This window comes from Tachypleus tridentatus, chromosome 1 (assembly GCF_004210375.1).
Source record: "Tachypleus tridentatus isolate NWPU-2018 chromosome 1, ASM421037v1, whole genome shotgun sequence".
In the NCBI taxonomy this organism is placed as follows: Eukaryota; Metazoa; Arthropoda; class Merostomata; order Xiphosura; family Limulidae; genus Tachypleus; species Tachypleus tridentatus.
Window position 1 is genome coordinate 125,382,301 of NC_134825.1, and position 18,549 is coordinate 125,400,849.

At 34.4% G+C, this 18,549-nt stretch overlaps 1 protein-coding gene across 1 annotated transcript; it reads left to right on the top strand.

Moving 5' to 3' along the window:
- Nucleotides 1-524: 524 nt before the first annotated feature.
- LOC143222746 (MORN repeat-containing protein 3-like) lies at nucleotides 525-16,295 on the top strand. Its single transcript, XM_076449682.1, has 5 exons — nucleotides 525-701; nucleotides 2,118-2,275; nucleotides 8,967-9,126; nucleotides 11,355-11,539; nucleotides 16,014-16,295. Exons 1-5 carry the CDS (start codon nucleotides 554-556, stop codon nucleotides 16,098-16,100), a joined length of 738 nt encoding a protein of 245 aa, XP_076305797.1. The 5' UTR covers nucleotides 525-553; the 3' UTR covers nucleotides 16,101-16,295.
- Nucleotides 16,296-18,549: the final 2,254 nt, after the last annotated feature.

Sequence of the window (18,549 nt, forward strand, 5' to 3'; positions counted from 1 at the left end):
TGTTTCAACCCTCTTAGGGTATATTGCAAAAGGAAATAGCAATAATTTAGCACATTAGATAGTATAAGGTTAAAACAATGTCCTAATAGCGTGAAGCGAGAACAACAATAAAATTAATCAATTTTACAATAAATCGTTAAAATACTTTTGACATGTGTGATACTTAATATAAACTTTTGTAAAAAAAAAAACATTCTTATTGTTTATGTTTTCCTAGTTGCAACAACAGAAACGTAAACGAAATTTTTAATATCAAAATCACCATAATCAAGCAAAATATAAATCTTAAGCATTACATTATCGTTTCTTTATTATTATGTTTATTCATTTCGAAATAATACATTTTCATGCCGTTAGAACAAAATATTTTTTAAAAAGATATGATTATCCGGTAGATGGCAGAGACAACAATATACTGCGTTTCCATAGAAATGAAAATAATATAGAAATACGCTATGGTTGTAAGACAATCGCGCTTTGGACAACGACAGGAACTAAATTCATGTTTTTAGCTTAACCTTAAACATAATTCGTACCTTAGTATGCTCCAGGAATGCCACGATTCAAAACACAACAAAAGAAATCCCAACCAATTTGGAAACAGAACTTACAAAAAGCTAAACGAAATGGAGTTCTTCACACAATATATGACGTTAATGGAAACTGGTATTCAGGAGAGTGGGCAGTCGATAAGAAACATGGTAAGCTACATAAGCAGATAGATTATATATATATGTGTATGTTATTTGATATGATTTTTCAATCATAACGTTTGGCACTAACTACAAATCATAACCTCGAATAGGTTTATTTAGGTTAAAAGGGCACAACAGGGCCTGTAACTCACGGTAACGTGAAGTGAAATAACAAGAAATATATATATATTTAAATCAAGGACCTCTGTTGAGTTAGCGATAACCTACGGACTCACAGCGTTAACATCTGAGGTTAGATTCTCCGCAAAGGATATAGAGCAAATAGTCTGTCGGGAGCTTTAAGCTAAGACGAATGTATATCAAGCCGAAAAAATAAATTATACTGTAAAATTGCAGAAGATTATAAAAATACATGTAAAATGATTTACATTTGAAACATCATAACAATTAAATTCATGGCTTATCAATTTCTTTAAACATTTGTTTATGTAGAGTGTTTTAAAACTTTGGTGTATTACAAATACACCTTTTCTCCAAATAAAAGCTAGACACATCATGTGAAAATATTGTAACCGTTCCTTTTCATATCATATTTAAATTAGTATTTTAAATTTAAGAATAATGAAATTACATTATTATTGAAATGTATACTAAGTGTGCGTTTCTTATAGCAGAACCCGGCATGAACAGGTGGTTAAGGCACTTGACTCGTAACTGAAAGTCACGGGTTCGAATTTCTGTCATACCAACCATGCTTGCCCATTCAGCCGTGGGGCGTTATAATGCAATGGTCAATCCCACTATTCGATGGTAAAAGAGTCGCCTAAATGTTAGCGGTGATGACTAGCTGCTTTCCTTCTAGTCTTACACTGCTAAATTAGGGACGGCTATCGCAGATATCCCTCGTATAGCTTTGCTCAAAATTCAAAACAAACCATTTCTTACAGCAAAACCACATCGGACTATCTGCTGAGTCCACCGATGGGAATCGAACCCCTACTTTTAGAAATGTATAATAAGAAAATGAAAGAAAAGTAGTAAAGGAGTTTAATGTTTAAAATAAGTTTATTAGGATTCAGTTAGAATTTATGTTATCATTACGAAGTTTCATTTCGTATTATTCTGTATTCCCACACTGTAATAGCGGTAAGTCTCCAACTATAAAACCAAAAATTAGGGGTTCGATTCCCCTCGGTGGACACAGCAGATAGTCCGATGTAATTTTTTATAAGAAAAACGCACCCACGTTATGCTGTATGTTATTGATTTTGTAAGAAAATATTGGTATATATCCAAAGCTTATTATTTGGAAATTTTAAGAAATGTAGATCGAGAAAGCCGAGATAACCACTTGACTTGAAATAATAAGTTATAACGAAATAAATAAAGTGAAAACTTCACTATGAAATATTTTTATTAATTTGTATTTATTTGTGTGTGTGTGTGTGTTTTCGTACAAAGGCAAAGGTACACAGTTTTGGAAAGCAACAGGCGCTACGTACAGTGGAGATTGGAAGAATGGGAAACGCCATGGTCACGGAACATTTGGTGTCCCTAACCCATCTGGTTCCGGTCTGAAGGAGCAATACGTAGGGGACTGGTCTCATAATGAAAGAGAGGTAAGCTTGTTATTATTTTTGTTCGTGCATACACAATTAATTATGTTCACTATAGAGAATAACTAATTGTACACTAGTGTCACCTTTTGACGGAATTTGACATTACAAACTAATGTTAAAACTGTAAATACTGTGCATTTATGTTCATTTTTAATAATTCAATAACCCAAATAAAATGCTTGATACGGAGGAAAATAAAACACCTTTTTACAAAGATTTGATTAAGCATCCTCAAATAAGCATCTGTCCGCTGCTAGAAGGGGAAAAACATAATATCCAAGCGTCTGCTGGGGTTCAATAGTTTTACAACTGCAAGTTATTTAAGTTGTAAATATGCCTATAATTACAAAAATGAAATTAAGATATTAATGGTAAACAGGGAGGACTTAAAGTGTAAGAGAAGTAACACATCAGTGGCACTTCAGGAAAAACATAATAAGAATCAGTTATATCCTAACGTTACAGGTTTTCACGAAACCAGAAGAATAACCAGAAATACCAGCTAAGATGACTGTATTTGTCAGCAAATTATCCACGGAAACCTCAAAGTTACAAAAAACCAATTTAAGCTTCCTGATTTATTGATATATCCCATAGTCCAGAGGGACCACAAGGTTTCTTAGACGATTCTTCTTGTTAGAGTTCTCCTGTCTCTCTTCCAAGTTCTTGGCAATCCACTTTCAGATGTCCTAAATCACATAATTATTCTGTTGTTTTTTTTAATTTGTTCTTGCAATTGTTCATCCCTTAAACAAATAACTGCATTGTATCTCAGGACGAATGGTATGGGTATTAACACTTTTACTAATTAAGCAAAGAACAACGTTTCGACCTTCTTAGGCCATCTTTAGGTTAAAAAAGGTCTAAACGTTGTCTTCTGCTTTATTAGTAAAAGTAAATTAATTAATTAGTAAAAGTGTTAATACTACCAATACCAGCCTTCGTGAGATACATTTTAACTTCAAGTGGGTTTCTCGTCATCACAAAATAACTCCATTCGTTACCGAAACCATTGCGTTTGTATTGTTGTGTGTAGCATTATTGTTTTGTTGGGTAAGTTGATAATAAAACGTAATAAAGCACGATCGAATATTAAAATAAATATATAGACCAGTTTTATTAAATGTCCATGGGACAGGTACTCCAACTAGTAATATAATATATGAATGACACACTTAATATCCACACAAACATTACATAGTTATTTGCTAGACTATTAAACATGTCAGTCCCGAAGGACAATCCTTAAAATTCAAATTGTTATTTCAATCGAGTGGTGTTAATGTTCAAGCAGAACATACTGGCATGAAAACTGTTGTATACAATAGAGCAATGTTTCTCAGTCATCGTTCCGTAGACCAACGCCGCTTTGTGGGATTTTGCGAAAACAAATAAAAAAACAAACTCAGAATATTCATATGTATGTAAATCATAACGCTTTTGTTGTTTTTATTTGCATCTTAGTGATTCCAGTCAGTTTAGAAATGAATGACTCGACCACCTAATATCGAAAAGGTCGAAAAACGCTGTAATAAAGAGTAACCTTAATCGTGTTTGAATATGAACTATAAGTTCAGTTTCTCCCTACAGATAACTACCATGAGAAACCACAATTTCAATGGACTTTCTTTTCTGTCAGTTTAATGTTCCTATTCATGACCCAGCCACACCACGAGTCTTCTTTGATCCTTTTATTGTCTGTCACAAACGTAACGTACTCGTAAAGATGATATATGTATTTCATTCAGTATTGAAAGCAAGGCTAGTACTCCCAGAGACCGTAATGTTGTGACCATTATATATGTGTCACGTTTGTTTGTTTTTGGTACCAGATCACTTTGCTAACTGCTTGTATTTCTTCTTATGGGATGTATGTAATTGGCGAAAGGTAATTTTTCTCCGATAAGGAGAATGACTGCTTGTGTATTTTAAATACCAAAATTACAACACTGTTAACTTTCCTGAGTGCATGATTTTTAAAATTACATTACCGTTTCGAATGTTTCATAACCTTTGTTTTCGTACTGTAAGTATAGATGAAAGTTAAAAAGCTTATATTCAAGCAACATAAACATCGTTTAGTGTGTGTTTTCTTATAGCAAAGCCACATCAGATTATCTGCTGAGCTCACCAAGGGGAATCGAACCCCTGATTTTAGCGTTGTAAATCCGCAGACTGACCGCTGTACTAGGAGGGGCTAAACATCATTTAGACTGAAAGAAAGAAATAATTTTTAGCGGTTTCGAAAAAATTCCTTTCTTTTTTTATTCCAGCTAAAGTTCAAATTGATCAAAGACATGGCCTAGCGCGTAAGGCGTGCGACTCGTAATCCGAGGGTCGCGGGTTCGCGCCCGCGTCGCGCTAAACATGCTCGCCCTCCCAGCCGTGGGGGTGTATAATGTGCGGTCAATCCCACTATTCGATGGTAAAAGAGTAGCCCAAGAGTTGGCGGTGGGTGGTGATGACTAGCTGCCTTCCCTCTAGTCTTACACTACTAAATTAGGGACGGCTAGCACAGTAAGCCCTCGAGTAGCTTTGTGCGAAATTCCCAAACAAACAATCAAAGACGTATTCAGCAACGGTAAAATCCAGAATTTTCCTTAAAGCTGGCATTTTTAATGGAATTAGGACACTTCTTTCGAAAATAATGACTATAATTATTCAGTTTTTTAATCAGGGTAATATGTTTTAATTATTATTATTATCATAATTTTCGTAGGCTATGTGTATAAATAGCGTGCTCGATTTACTAAGAGTTCAATAATACATTTACTGTGGGACATGGTACGAAGAGATTCAAACAGGTATTATTATATGTAGTTTTACGATAAATACTTTGGATTATGGCGCTGTTTGGAGAACAGGGAGTCGCAGTAAAAGTACGCTGGGTAAAAGAGTTTTGTGAATTCAACGGGTGAGGAAACTAATTATGAACCTTGAGATTAACAACAGTGACAACAAATTTTCAAGATAACTCACTTTGTCAGCCAAAGTGTTAATGTGTTCCGTAATTAGATTAGTTCTATGATTAAAGCCTCCACCCCACCCCACTGACACAACAATCTCATAACGCTAAAACCTAGATTTCGATACCTGAGGTAGGCACAGCATAGGTTGTTCTTTCTGTAATACGTATGCGTTTAACTACAAACACAAAACACAGTCAGTCCCTTGATAAGCTTAGTATAGCCAGATGGTTGGGGTGCTCGACTCGCAATGTGTAGGTCGCGAGTTAGATTTTGAAATAACTAACACATTTTCATGCTCGCCCTTTCAGCTGTGGGAGCGTTATAAGGTCACAGTCGATCTCACTATTCGTTGGCAAAAGAGTAGCCCAAAGGTTGGCGATCGGTGGTGGTGACTAGATGCCTTCCCTCTAATCTTACACTGCTAAATTAGGAACGGCTAGCACATATAACCCTCGTGTAGCTTTGCGCGAAATTCAAAACAAATTAAACATTCCCCTTACTCGGACAGGTAGGCTGCGACAGTTTTAACTTCTTTTGAAAGTGAAACGGAAGGTCTGTTAAAATCACGAAAAAGGAAGAGAGAGAGAGAAAGGCTGTTAGAAAGTGAATATCTGGATTTTGTTGTTTCTAAATACTTTCTTTGACTGGTTTCAATTGTAGCTGGGATGCAAAAAGATAAATTCCCAATACTGCTGAAACAATTTTTTGTTTGTTTATTTCAAACTATGTTTACTTTGCTTAAATATAAGTTTTCCCTTTCAGCTAAACAGCACTGTACATGTTCATTACAAACATAAATCTTGACAGACGTGTTTATGACAGACAGGAGTACATTTATGGTGTGGCTGGGTCGTGAATAAGAAAGTGAAACAGACAGACAAGAAACTCCATCGAGAATGTGGTTGTAGTTATTTAAGATGCCTGGGAGATCTTTCATTCAGAATATCCAGGAACACTTGTGTCTCAGATAAAACAGGGTTCATGTTAACCCTTTGTTGTATAAAACATGTTTCTTGCCATTGGACTCAGTTTGAAAGCTAACATCACTCCCATAAGAAAAGGTCCTTTGAATTTGAAGAATTGTCTTTCGTGAATAAAATATTTCCTAAACTTTGTAGAACACTGTGGCTACTGGCCATGTAATGTTTGTACACATAGTCAAGTGTACCGTCCAACAATTCCGTTGTATCATTCGAACAGACAACATAACACTAATTAAGGAAAGAGAGTATTTTGTCGTTTAATGTCGAGAGGAAGATCATAATAAATACAATAATTTTCGCGTGTTAACTTTTCGTGAGTGAAGGATATTGAGCTTTCCTTATAGTAGCTCTTTTCTGTACCAACAAAAGCTAAGTAATATAAGAATACTATTCGAAAACAGCAATATTGGTTACTTGTCGTTGTTAACACTGTTAATACTGCTATAAACTTACCATATAGGGTATGAGGAATGGATACAGTTCTAAACAATTATTGAATCTTGACATGGATCGGCACCCTCTTGCCCTTTGTTTTCGTAGATTTTACACACGTAACCTAGTGGTAACAGTTTCGGTCTATTTGATACCTAGACTTTTATGTTCACTTTTGGCAGATCCTTGAAACTAGCAATAGGCGGTTGTTCGATTCTTTTTTTCTGATACGTATTTTGTTTTCGGTAGACGGTGTTTGTCCCAACAGCTTATTTTTCTCTTATTAAAAGTTTTATTTTCGAAGTGATTTTGCAAAAATGTATTCCATATTTTGTGTCATGTTATGCAGAGTATATAGATATATATATATCGCTTTTTTATGATTTGATCTCGATAATTTCTATACTTTGATATAATAATTAATATAGTGTATATACCATGTTTGATCTTTCAGTCACGTCGCAACTACGGCATATATGCACTATTTGGGGGGGGGGGGGACAAAAGCCAGTAAAAAATTACGTAGTAAGATGAATTTTTACATGAGTTTGTATTTCTTATCAAAGTACCAGAAAACTGCTCATTTCTTGTTTAGTGAAATATTATCCCCATTAAATAAGTTTATCTCAAACTAGATGATTTCAATAGCTTTTCGTATAACAAATATATATATATATTCTATCTCTATCTCTTACTTAAAATGTATATTAAGATACATACTTTCTGATAGAGAAAGTATGTATCTTAATCTACAAAAATAAATAAATAAGATATAAAAACCCTAATTTTAAAAACATGGCCTGCGTTACCGTTTCGGTAATTTCTAGCAAATCCTCAGAAACTGTTGTTACCATATCCAGTTAGTTATTAAATACTGAAATTAAATATATATAAATAGATAAATTATGTTTGTTTAAGATAAGTAGGTCACAGGACAGTTTATATCCACGTTCATAATTGGATATTCAGAGCAACCATTAAAATTGAATATAGAAAGATGAATCAAAATTACAACTTGAAAGTAGAAAAATAGCCAACACATGTTATGAACGTAATTGAGAACTAATATTTATCAAAACCATTTGCTCAGCGGAGGAATTGTTTATGATGCAAAGTGCTATCGCCCGCATTCTTTTCACTGAAGCCTAAATTTTTACATGAATACCCATAATCATCAGTTTTGTTTCTTATTTTCCTACCTTCCTGTTTCAATTGTTTCTAGAGTTTTTAAAAGTTTTTCATAGTAACTTCTATAACAAATGCATAACTATTTTTGAAATAACTAACACTTATATTTTCTTTGCCTTACCTAAGTTGCTCGTCCTTTCAGCCGTGAGAGCATAATAATGGTACAGTCAATCCCACTATTCGTTGATAAAAGAGTATTCCAAGCGTTGGTGGCGGATGGTGATGAATAGTTGCCTTCCCTCTAGTTTTTTTCTGCTAAATTATAGACGGCTAGCGCAGATAACCTTCGTGTAGCTTTGTGCGAAATTCAAATCAACCACCTAATCAATCCGATGACAACTTGAGATTAAAAATGGATGCATAAATATGTCGAAACTAGTTCCTAAAATATCAATACTTCTAACAGTTCGTTACATTTACTGTGATTTTACATCAAACAAAATTATGTTTCAAACTGCGAAATATATATGTAAATAAATGATCCATATTTAAAAGAAATACTATACCAGATTACAACGTGCCAGTTTGTGCTGCCTTTCAATCTATTTTTTTAAATTTAAATTTGTTTTTCTCTTATTAGTTTGTTTCCAACAACTGTTCGCGATTTTACTTACAGAGTTCAAAGCAAAGCGGTTAGCAAAGTCTGGATAATTGCTTTGCATATTACAAGTTATTTTGTTGTTAGAAATTGCCCCTCTCTCTGCTGACTTCTTTGTGGACTCTACAAAGGTCATTTGGACGAAAATATTGATTTTTTTCTTATATTTGCAGTTTCACATGTTATCAAGATGTATATATTTTTTATTGTAATATATTATTTATTCCGACTACTTCTTAATCATACACAAGTCAGTCAGTAGCTAAGTGGTAGACTTGAGGGCTTAAAACTCTAAAATTCAAGATTCGATCCCTGCGGTGAGCACAGCATGTACACCTGTTGTGCAATTTTGGGTTTAACGTGAAACAAACAAACAGTTTAAGGCCGAATGCTTACGCCCACTTGTAACTCAACAATAATCTTTAGAGCATCGATCCATTGTGTAGCTAGCTATCCGCTGAAGAAAATATCAATAATCGAATACTATTTATTACATACGACCATTTCTCTTGACTGTCTAGGGTCACGGAATTCAGCTATATGAAAACGGAGAAAGATACGACGGAGAATGGCACAGGGGACGTCGTCACGGATGGGGAAGAATGTTGTATTTTGATGCTAGTGTGTATGAAGGCGAATGGGAAGATGATGCAAGGAATGGACTCGGTCTCCTCAGGTTTGGTGAGTAATTTCAAATATGCTAGTGTATTGAGAAAGTAAAATAAATAATAACAGTTCTTACAGTTATATACATACATCCAGTATTTTACTTTTACTGACACGTCAGACAAAATTCAGGTTAAAACACAAAGAATTAAAACAATTTAACTAACAAAAACAGGTTAAAACTTCACACTGCAATCTTGTAGGTGACTAGTCATGTTTAAAGTAGTAACACGTGACGTTCTAGTGTTAAAATTGTACTGGTAACATGGTTCCTGTATTCATTTCTGTCTCCAAGGGAACGCTATGAGGCGTGGAAAATACGTTAAAATCTTTGTTACTGGGTCTGACTGCAACTTTACTATTTTACCAGTTTGGAATGTGATGTTGTATAAAAACGTGCTGTGCTAAGCCTAAAGCGTCGATCAGAGAGAATTTAATACAAATGGTATGTTATTTAGATGTAACAAGTGTATTTAATGATCGAACTATTTTGGCACAGTAGGTTTCGTTATATTTTTCATACGAAATTTTCTATACACTGCTGATTCTGCTTCGGAGTTGGATGAACTAAGATATGACTTAAAGTTGTACGTTGTCAATAAACACTTCTAATATTAAATATAAATGTCTTATAGCCTTTTCAAATAGTCCTTCTATACGAAGGTTCACTGTAAATAGAGTAGTTTGTTTAAGACCCCCGTTCACTAGAAACAACCCAAATTTATATATATATACAGGGTGTTCGGAAAGTCACTGTGCAATTTTGTCTGTTAATAAATATATAAGTGCAAAGTGACTTTCCGAACACCCTGTATATACAGAAAAAAAAAAAACACTTCAGAGTCAAAAAACAGATTGGAGGCGCCAGACTATGTAACCATAATCCAATAATACAATATAAAAAAGCTTCTTTTGATTGAAAAACTACACTCCCAAATGAAACCTGTAAAATGATTTGCCAGGAACATAAACATTGAAGCAAAGGAGACTATAGCATTTGTTGATGCCCATTACCTTTGGATTCGTACTTGAATAAAGCAAATCGTATTAACTGGAAACGATGAGATGATGCTGAAAGTAGAGGAAGAAGAGTAATGAGAAGGACAAGTGACCTGAAAGGTCAGAATTGAATTAGATTAGAAGAAATCAAGGTGTATGATATGGGTTGTGGAGAAGATGGAAACGCTGAAACCTCTAAAACCATTACTGCTATATACACCTGTATCTTTTGTCATACTTCATGGATTTCAAGTTTGAAAAAAAAGTATTCTGAATAGTAGAGCCAAATAGTTTATTTCTACCAGTCAACGACTACTGGGACATGATATTTCAAAATCTGAAGCGGCGCCTTAAGGGGTCGGTTTTCATAGCTGGGGATCTAAAAGTAAAACATGAAGCTAAATAGTGGGTTATCTATGCTCTGCCTAACATGGGTATCGAAACTCGATTTCTAGCGTTGTAATACCGCTATGTCACTGAGAGGTAGGTGGTGGTGGTGGTGGTGGTGGGGGTGGTGGGGGTTAGCTGCAGCAGGTTTTAAAATCTAGTAAAAACAATATCCCATTATAATCGATTGCCAGTTTTATCAGTTTACCTACATATACGTTTTCCAAACACCTGCCATGTTTGTTACGCTCGTTGGCTGGTTTAGGCAGGTTTATTTTGGCCCTTGGTTGGTGTGGTCAGTACCAAGAATAAAAATAACTTCGGATTTGCATGTTAGCTTCAAACAATATTTATTGATGAAACCAAGTAAAATATATTGCATTGGTTTCGCATTTTTTACTACTGTTCGAGTGATTGAGAGTTCGAAAAGCTTGGACAAGCAGGTGTGGTGTGGTTGGCATATTGTCACATATCATTACTTGCTTTCGCTCGTAAGTTTTTACAAATTTGTATTGTTGCACCTGTATTTGTTTTGTAGTGAACCCTAAACGTAATTGAATTAAAATTAAATAGACAATATACTCAGTCTTTATCTTTCATACCACATAGATATATATTGAAATAACTATTAAAGTTTCCAATATTCGTTTCTCTCTCTCTCTGTCTCTGGATTGAGTGACCTTATGTACCCTTATTCAGTAACGTCAGGACTACACTAAAAACAAAGTCAATTTAGCAGCTAGTTGATAAAATAAACCATTACCGATCCTAGATTTGAAATAAAGTTTCATTTTTGTTGCTTGTTTCCTTACATGAGCGTTTATAATCTCAATTTCTCTGTGACGGATATTTCATAGCCAATGGGAACAGGCACGAGGGCTGCTGGAGAGATGACAAGAGGAATGGATCAGGTACTTACTTCTTTGTGGACACTGCACAGATCATGCAAGGATTGTGGGTGGACGACATCTTTCGGTGTGGGACAATAAAAAACGTAGCACGTGAAAACGCCCCAAAACCAACAGTTCTTCCAATCCCCGAGGTATAAAAACGTCTATAACTTTCAATTTCGAATGTACTTAGAGTTTAAATAGGTAATTTTGCACCAGCTTTTACGTCCTATTAATTAAGATTTATATTTTATTGAATGAAATATCCATAACCCAAAACAAAATATCAATTGTAAACGATAAGAATTATTCTGATACTTCTATAACTGTAATATCCATCTTCATTCGGATGTGTCCATTCTTTTAACTATATAAAGACCCCATTTAATAGTAACATAACGTAATTTATGCCATACACTGATATTTTAGCGTTCCTTGTTCATAAGGGATTTATATCTATGGTGCTAAAGCGTAAAATGTCACAGATATTAGCATGTGATAGTTATTCTAACTTTATATAATCACAGACAAATATAAACTTCACCAATATATGTATACAAATAAACACGTTTCAAGTTGTGTTTTTCTTAGTTATGGTAGAGGAATTCATTTTAATACGTCATTTCCTCTAAAACCTCGTTATAACACTATGACGTAAATCAGCTCGTAAAATGTAATACTGCTGCACATCTTCATCAAAAAACAAAACAAGGTTTCCGGTCTTTCGCTTATTTGGAACTTCTTATCTCGTGGCATCGAAGAAAATATGTTATGGAGACCAACTTGCCAGGTTTCTTAATGTTAAGATATCTATATATTGTACTCACGAGCATCTCGCTTCCCTTTTCTTATTATTTATTTTTCGTTTATTTTAAGCTCAATATATATATAACGTTTTAAACGTAACCTGATAGTTCATTGTGTGGTTTTGTGCTTTACAATAATCAAACAAACAAGCAAAAAACTGCTAACTGCTCTGCCCACCACGGGTATCGAAACCGCGGGCCAAGTATATAGCTGTCAATCAACTTTTAAAAACTAATGTCTCCCAAATACATGCAAGAAACCTTAGTGCTTATTTAATTAAAATTTAATTATAAAGTGAGAGTTTTACCTACGAATTAATGTTCTAATTGTTTGACTAGTTAAGGTTTAGGTCACGAGTATTTATTAGTTGAATTCTACGGCTATCTGTCTGTAATATATATAGAGGAATAAGCAAGAGACCAGCTATTGCAGCTGATATTTTATGGGTGTAAAAGTTTGCAATCAGCAGTAGAATAAAAATTTACGAACTGTGTCATTCTTGTTTTTGTTGGACTTCGTGTAAAGCTTCCGAGAGCTACACGTGTAGTGTTAGCTGTCTTTGAATGTGAAGTGAAATGAAAGGCTATAGGAAGGCAGCTAGTCAATAACACCTATCGCCAACTCTCTTTTTTTTTCAGACCGAATACTGATATTGAACAGTACTGGGCCGTATTGAAATTGTTAAAATTTATAACTCCAATTTACCAATAATATGCTTTTATGTGGTGAAAGGTTTAGATGAAAAATGAAAAGTCACTGGGCCACAAAAATTACGAATATAATTTTCATATCTGTTCTTGGTCTTGCTTGAATAATGCATGATGCAAGTGACAAGCTGTTTTCTCGAAGTATTTTGTCAAAGGTTATCTGATTTTTATATATCCTCAAAAGTGTAACGAAAGTTTCATAGAGACTTCTAGCAGTAAGAAGAAAAGTAAAATATCTTCGCAAACCTGAAAGATACTAAGAAGTATTTTTTAATATAAAAACTTCTTATACCAAAACTTAGAATTAGTAGTTACTTCTAATTAGTTAGAAGTAAAAATAATATATATACGTACAGATGCATACAAGTTTTGAGAATGAAAAAAATTTTTGTCGAAACTATCTATGTATAATAGTGTTCCATTACCAGTCAGTTTATTGCCTCGCTAATAATAACATTTTTTATTATGGGAAGGTATGAGTTATGTTATTAATTTGTAACCAAGTTACTTTAGTTTTGTTGATTCAAGCCAAATTTATGACATAATTATTAAAATTAAACACCGTAAATATTTTCTTGTTAAATAAGTTTGGTTTTGTGATGAACAAAAATTCACACAGGTCTCTCAGTAATGTGGGCTTCTATGAAATATAGAATTGGCTTCATAACTGAATCGTTTCAATAGTAACCAATAGGCCTAACACGTAAAGGCTCGCTCTCTTTATTACAAACTTACATGATTTTGCAACGGAAATCCCTTTGATACTGAAATTGTAAACGTCATTTCCGGCGTATAATACAACTACAAAGAAAAGTCATGAAGATTTTAGCGTTCGTAAACTTTAAAACGATTAGTGAAAAAAATCACCATTCGATTTTTAATACAGGTAATATCTTTCACATAACCGAGGTACATTTTTTTTTAAATTTTCGCGCAAAGCTAAACGAGGGCTATCTGCGCTAGCCGTCCCTAGATTAGCAATGTTAGACTAGATGGAAGGTAGCTAGTCATCACCACTCACCGCCAACTCTTTACCAACGAACAGTGAGATTGACCGTTAAATTATAACGCTCCCACGGCTGAAAGAACGAACATGTTTAGCGTGACAGTGATTCGAAGCCGCGACCCGAGGTAATGTGTGTATTTTTTCTTATAACAAAGCCACATCAGGCTATCAGCTGTGTCCACCAAGGGAAATCAAACCCCTGATTTTTGCATTGTAAATCCGTAAACTTACAGCTGTACCAGAAATTGGTGTATTGACATCTATTTCACGCTTCTGAATACTATTGGTATTAGTTACTTAAGTTGTACAACTATATCTTGCCAATTTTATTCCATAGTTGGTTTATAAATAACGAATGAAGACGATTAACTTTTTAATTTGTTGAATTAAAAGGAAAATAATGTCTAATTCAAATAAGTACCTTAAAATAAACTTTCTTGTGGAATATTTCATTATTGAAATTTTTATTTGTTTATTCTAGACATATTTTGAGTTGTTATGAATTACAGTTTTAAAACTTTTTACTGTTTTCATACAATTAAAAAAAGAAAATCACGTGGTTTTTACGTCATACCAAATGTTTAAATAATACTTAAAAATGAAATGGAAATGACAGTGCTTGATGTTTGTTTTACATTTTTGCTTAATTTCAGTTTCAGAAAAAATAAATCCAAACGATGGATAACTTTGTTTCATTGCGAGCAGTTTAGTCCCTGTTTGTCATTGCAATAGTTTAAATTGAAAGTGGTTTGGGGGAGGAGAAGTGACATGAAGAGTATGTGAAAATCATTTGAGAGTTTCAAAACGGTTTTCTTAAATTTGTTACACTTTTTTGAAATAACGTCATTGAATCTTTTAATGCATTTACAAATAAATAGTTATAGCCACTCGACACCTTGTTAATAACAGGATATGCTGTTTGAAAATCAAGATTGGACAAATAACTACTTTTGTCTTCAGTGGCTCAGTGATAAGTTCTGAAAGGTTTATACGCTCAAAAGTGGGTTTTAATACACAAAACCCATTGTGTTCTGAGGTCGTTATGTGCTTAAAAGATTCGGAGATCTGGCCTACAGAAACAGGAAGTTTCGGCGTTTTAATATGATATCGATCGTGGTTTTCTGTTCTGATTTTTCAAGACACCAATTGGCTCCGTGTGCCAAGCGACGCTTTTGTTTGCGTTTAACAACACACAAAGAAAAATAATTTCTTTTTTCATATGAATGCGAAATCGTTGTTGAGTAAATAGCTTTACACTGAAACAAACAAAACCACTAATATGTAATACATATCCTGTCACTCCGTTGGATTTTGCTAGTAGTAAGGAACTACTTTGTTTCGTCTGTACATTTGAAATATACCAGTGTCACCGTTTAACTGACAGCTCTTGCTATGTAGTTGAATAAGTGCAAATTCACGACACATTTTTGGTGGTTATTACGAACTCACGTTCGTAGAATTTGTTTTTAGTCGAGTTCAAATCCTAAAAAAAACAGACTTTCTTTTGGTTGTTTCTTATTAACCAAAAAGTTTACACAATGGCGTATTTATGCTCTACTCACCACACGTATCAAAACCCGAACTGTAACGTTGTAAGATGTGATGCCGTACAACTGAGCCACCGGAAGGAATAAAAAGGTTTTACTGCGAACAAAACTATGATTTAAGTGTATTTTTCCAGCCTTGGCATGGCCAGGTGGGTTTAGGCGTTCGACTCGTAATCTGAGGGTCGCGGGTTCGAATCCCCGTCGCACCAAACATGCTCGCCCATTCAGCTGTGGAGGTGTAAAACAGTGACGTTTAATCCCACTATTCGTTGGTAAAAAAGTAACCCAAGAGTTGGAGGTGGATAGTGTAGTCTTATATTGCTAAATTAGGGACGGCTAGCGCAGATAGCCCTCGTGTAGCTTTGCGCGAAATTCAATACAAATAAACTGTATTTTCTTTAATTTTAAATATCAACATACGTTGTATGGCACGTAAACTATATACATAGCTATTAAGTGATATAAAATGTTCAAATATTGCTTTTTTGTGATGATTTGATTAATATACGTAGGAATTACACATATATCTATAATAATATTATCAAAATATTTATTACAGGTGACGCTTGCAAATCCAGACGACGTCTTGCACAACGCTAGACTAGCAGCCTTGAGCAATTACAGTGACGCTAAGCTGCTACTATAATAATTATCTAAATATCGAAGAAACAATTTTTCAACTTTTATTATACATTTTCTAATTTACAGCTACGTGAATATTGCACTCATAATAAGTAGTTCAACAAAATTTACGTAGCAGAGAACTGGTCTACCATGCATCAAAAACGTTGATGTATGATTAATGCATCATTAATCGTATTAAAACTTTTAAAAAACTGTTTATGTCTGCCAAAACATTACTTTTACACAAAATAAAAATAGACAAATGTACGTTTCTATTTGCACGAAGTATGGTGATGTGTTTACAACACATAAAATAAACTACTACACATACACACAATAGTCAGAAAATCAAATCTCAGAAGAAAGATTTGGTTTAAATTTAGAGCAAAGCTAAGCGAGGATTATCTACGCTAGGAAGATAGGGGATACTCCTCTACTGTCTCATTTTAACATTACTGGGGTTGAAAGGACGAATATATTTGGTAAGATGGGTTTTCGAATCAGCAACCTTCAAATGGCGAACCGAATGTCCTAAACACTTGGCCACGCTGGGCCCAGAAATGGGTTGTTAAAATGTTGTTGTTGTTTGTTATTAAACACAAAGGCCTATCTATGTTTTCCCATCACGGGTATATAACCCCGGTTTTTTAGCAATATAAGTCCACAATCATACCGCTGTGCCACTGGGGTAAACGAGTGTTAAAATTCTGTTTGAGGCATGTATGTTCTATTAGAGTTGAAATATATACACGAGTTTAAAAAAAATGTAACTATACTAGAAAGGGACATTTATGTCGCAGGTTTCACACAGATAGCGGAATAGCATGCATATTGCATCACTCGAAAAAAATAAAACACTTTGTTTGTTCTTGAATGTCGTGCAAAGCTACACGAGAGCTACCTGCACTAGCCGTCCCTAAGTTAGCACTGTAAGACTGGATGGAAGTATCACCATCAACCGCCAACTCTTGTGCTACTCCTTTATCAACAAATATTGTGATTGATCAAAACACTAGAACATCCCAACGGCTGAAAGGGCAAGCACGTTTGGTGTGATGGGGATTTCAACCTGCGACCTCCAGATTACGAGTTTATAAAGAAAAAAAGAATGAGAAATTGTTTGACATGGAATGCGAATTATTTTAATTTAATTGTGAAATACTTTAAGGATGAAAGACAAAATAACAAAACTGAAGTTTAGAAAAAATAATTATCAAATTAGTGCCAAACTGCGAGACACCCTTATGGAAGACAGTTCTTGGAGTCAAGGTTAGGGTATTAAGATTTTATAAATGTGTGACGTCAGCAACTCAAAGTTTTTTGTTTTTTTTACTGTAGTGTGTGATATTTCATCGTTAATCAAACAGTTTCACATATCTTAGTTTCTTTCTTTAGAAAACGTAATTATGTATTTTCTTATTTCACTGATCCTTCGTTACAGTTACCGTTTGAAAAAATAAAAATACGGAAATAGAATTACAAAAGCTTCCATTATTTCTGTTAGATAGTCACTTAATTACTCTGGTTGTGCCAACCATAGCTGTAAATGTGCACGAACTGTGAATCGAAAAATTCGTGGCTTGAGACCAGTTTCTGTAAAAAACCCATTTTTGGGTAGTGAGTGCGCTATAATATTGAAGGTTAAGTCCCACCATTTGATCAAAAAATGGCCGAAGAGTTGATAGTTAATACTGTTGATTTGCAGCCTCCTTTCTAGTCTATCGGTTCAAGATTAATGACAACTAGCCCTTGTGTAGCTTTAAACGAAATCCTTAAAGCAGCAGCTATCAACAGGAGCATTGACGTGTTTCTTTACTCTGAATTTCGTTTCCCCGTCTTCAGAACTGAATATAAAGAGTTAACTTAATCTGTGATATAATGCCTTTTTGTTCATAATGGGTAGTTGTAACGGAAAATTAACAAAGGCCGTTTATGAAATGCATACGCTTAACACAAACAACCCCACCCCTCTGGTTGTGAGCTCCATTGATTTGGGCATACATTGAATTTTTTCTGTTTTGTTTTTTTCCGGAATTTCGTGCATAGCTACTCGAAAGTTGTCTGAACTAACTGTTCCTAATTTAGACGTGATATACTAAAGGAAAGGCAGTTAGTCAACACCACCCCTTTAACATCGAATAGTCAGGATCACCATCACATTATAACACTTTCATGATGAAAAGGTGACTATGTTCAAATACGGGATTTGAACTCACGACCTGCGGACTGCGAGTCGAGTGTCCGAATAACCAGATCTTGCCAGCCCTATCTTCTTAAGATGGCTATACCAAAATTTCAGTTGCAATCGACTTCAGTTTTTTAAAGAAACAAAAAGTTTCATGTCATGTATCTGACATAAAACCTTACATTCTTCAATTCAAATAACACTGAACTAATCCTTAAATATTATATACCTAATTAACCTCAAAATGCAACAAATTAGATTTTCTGAATGTAGAGAAAATGTTATG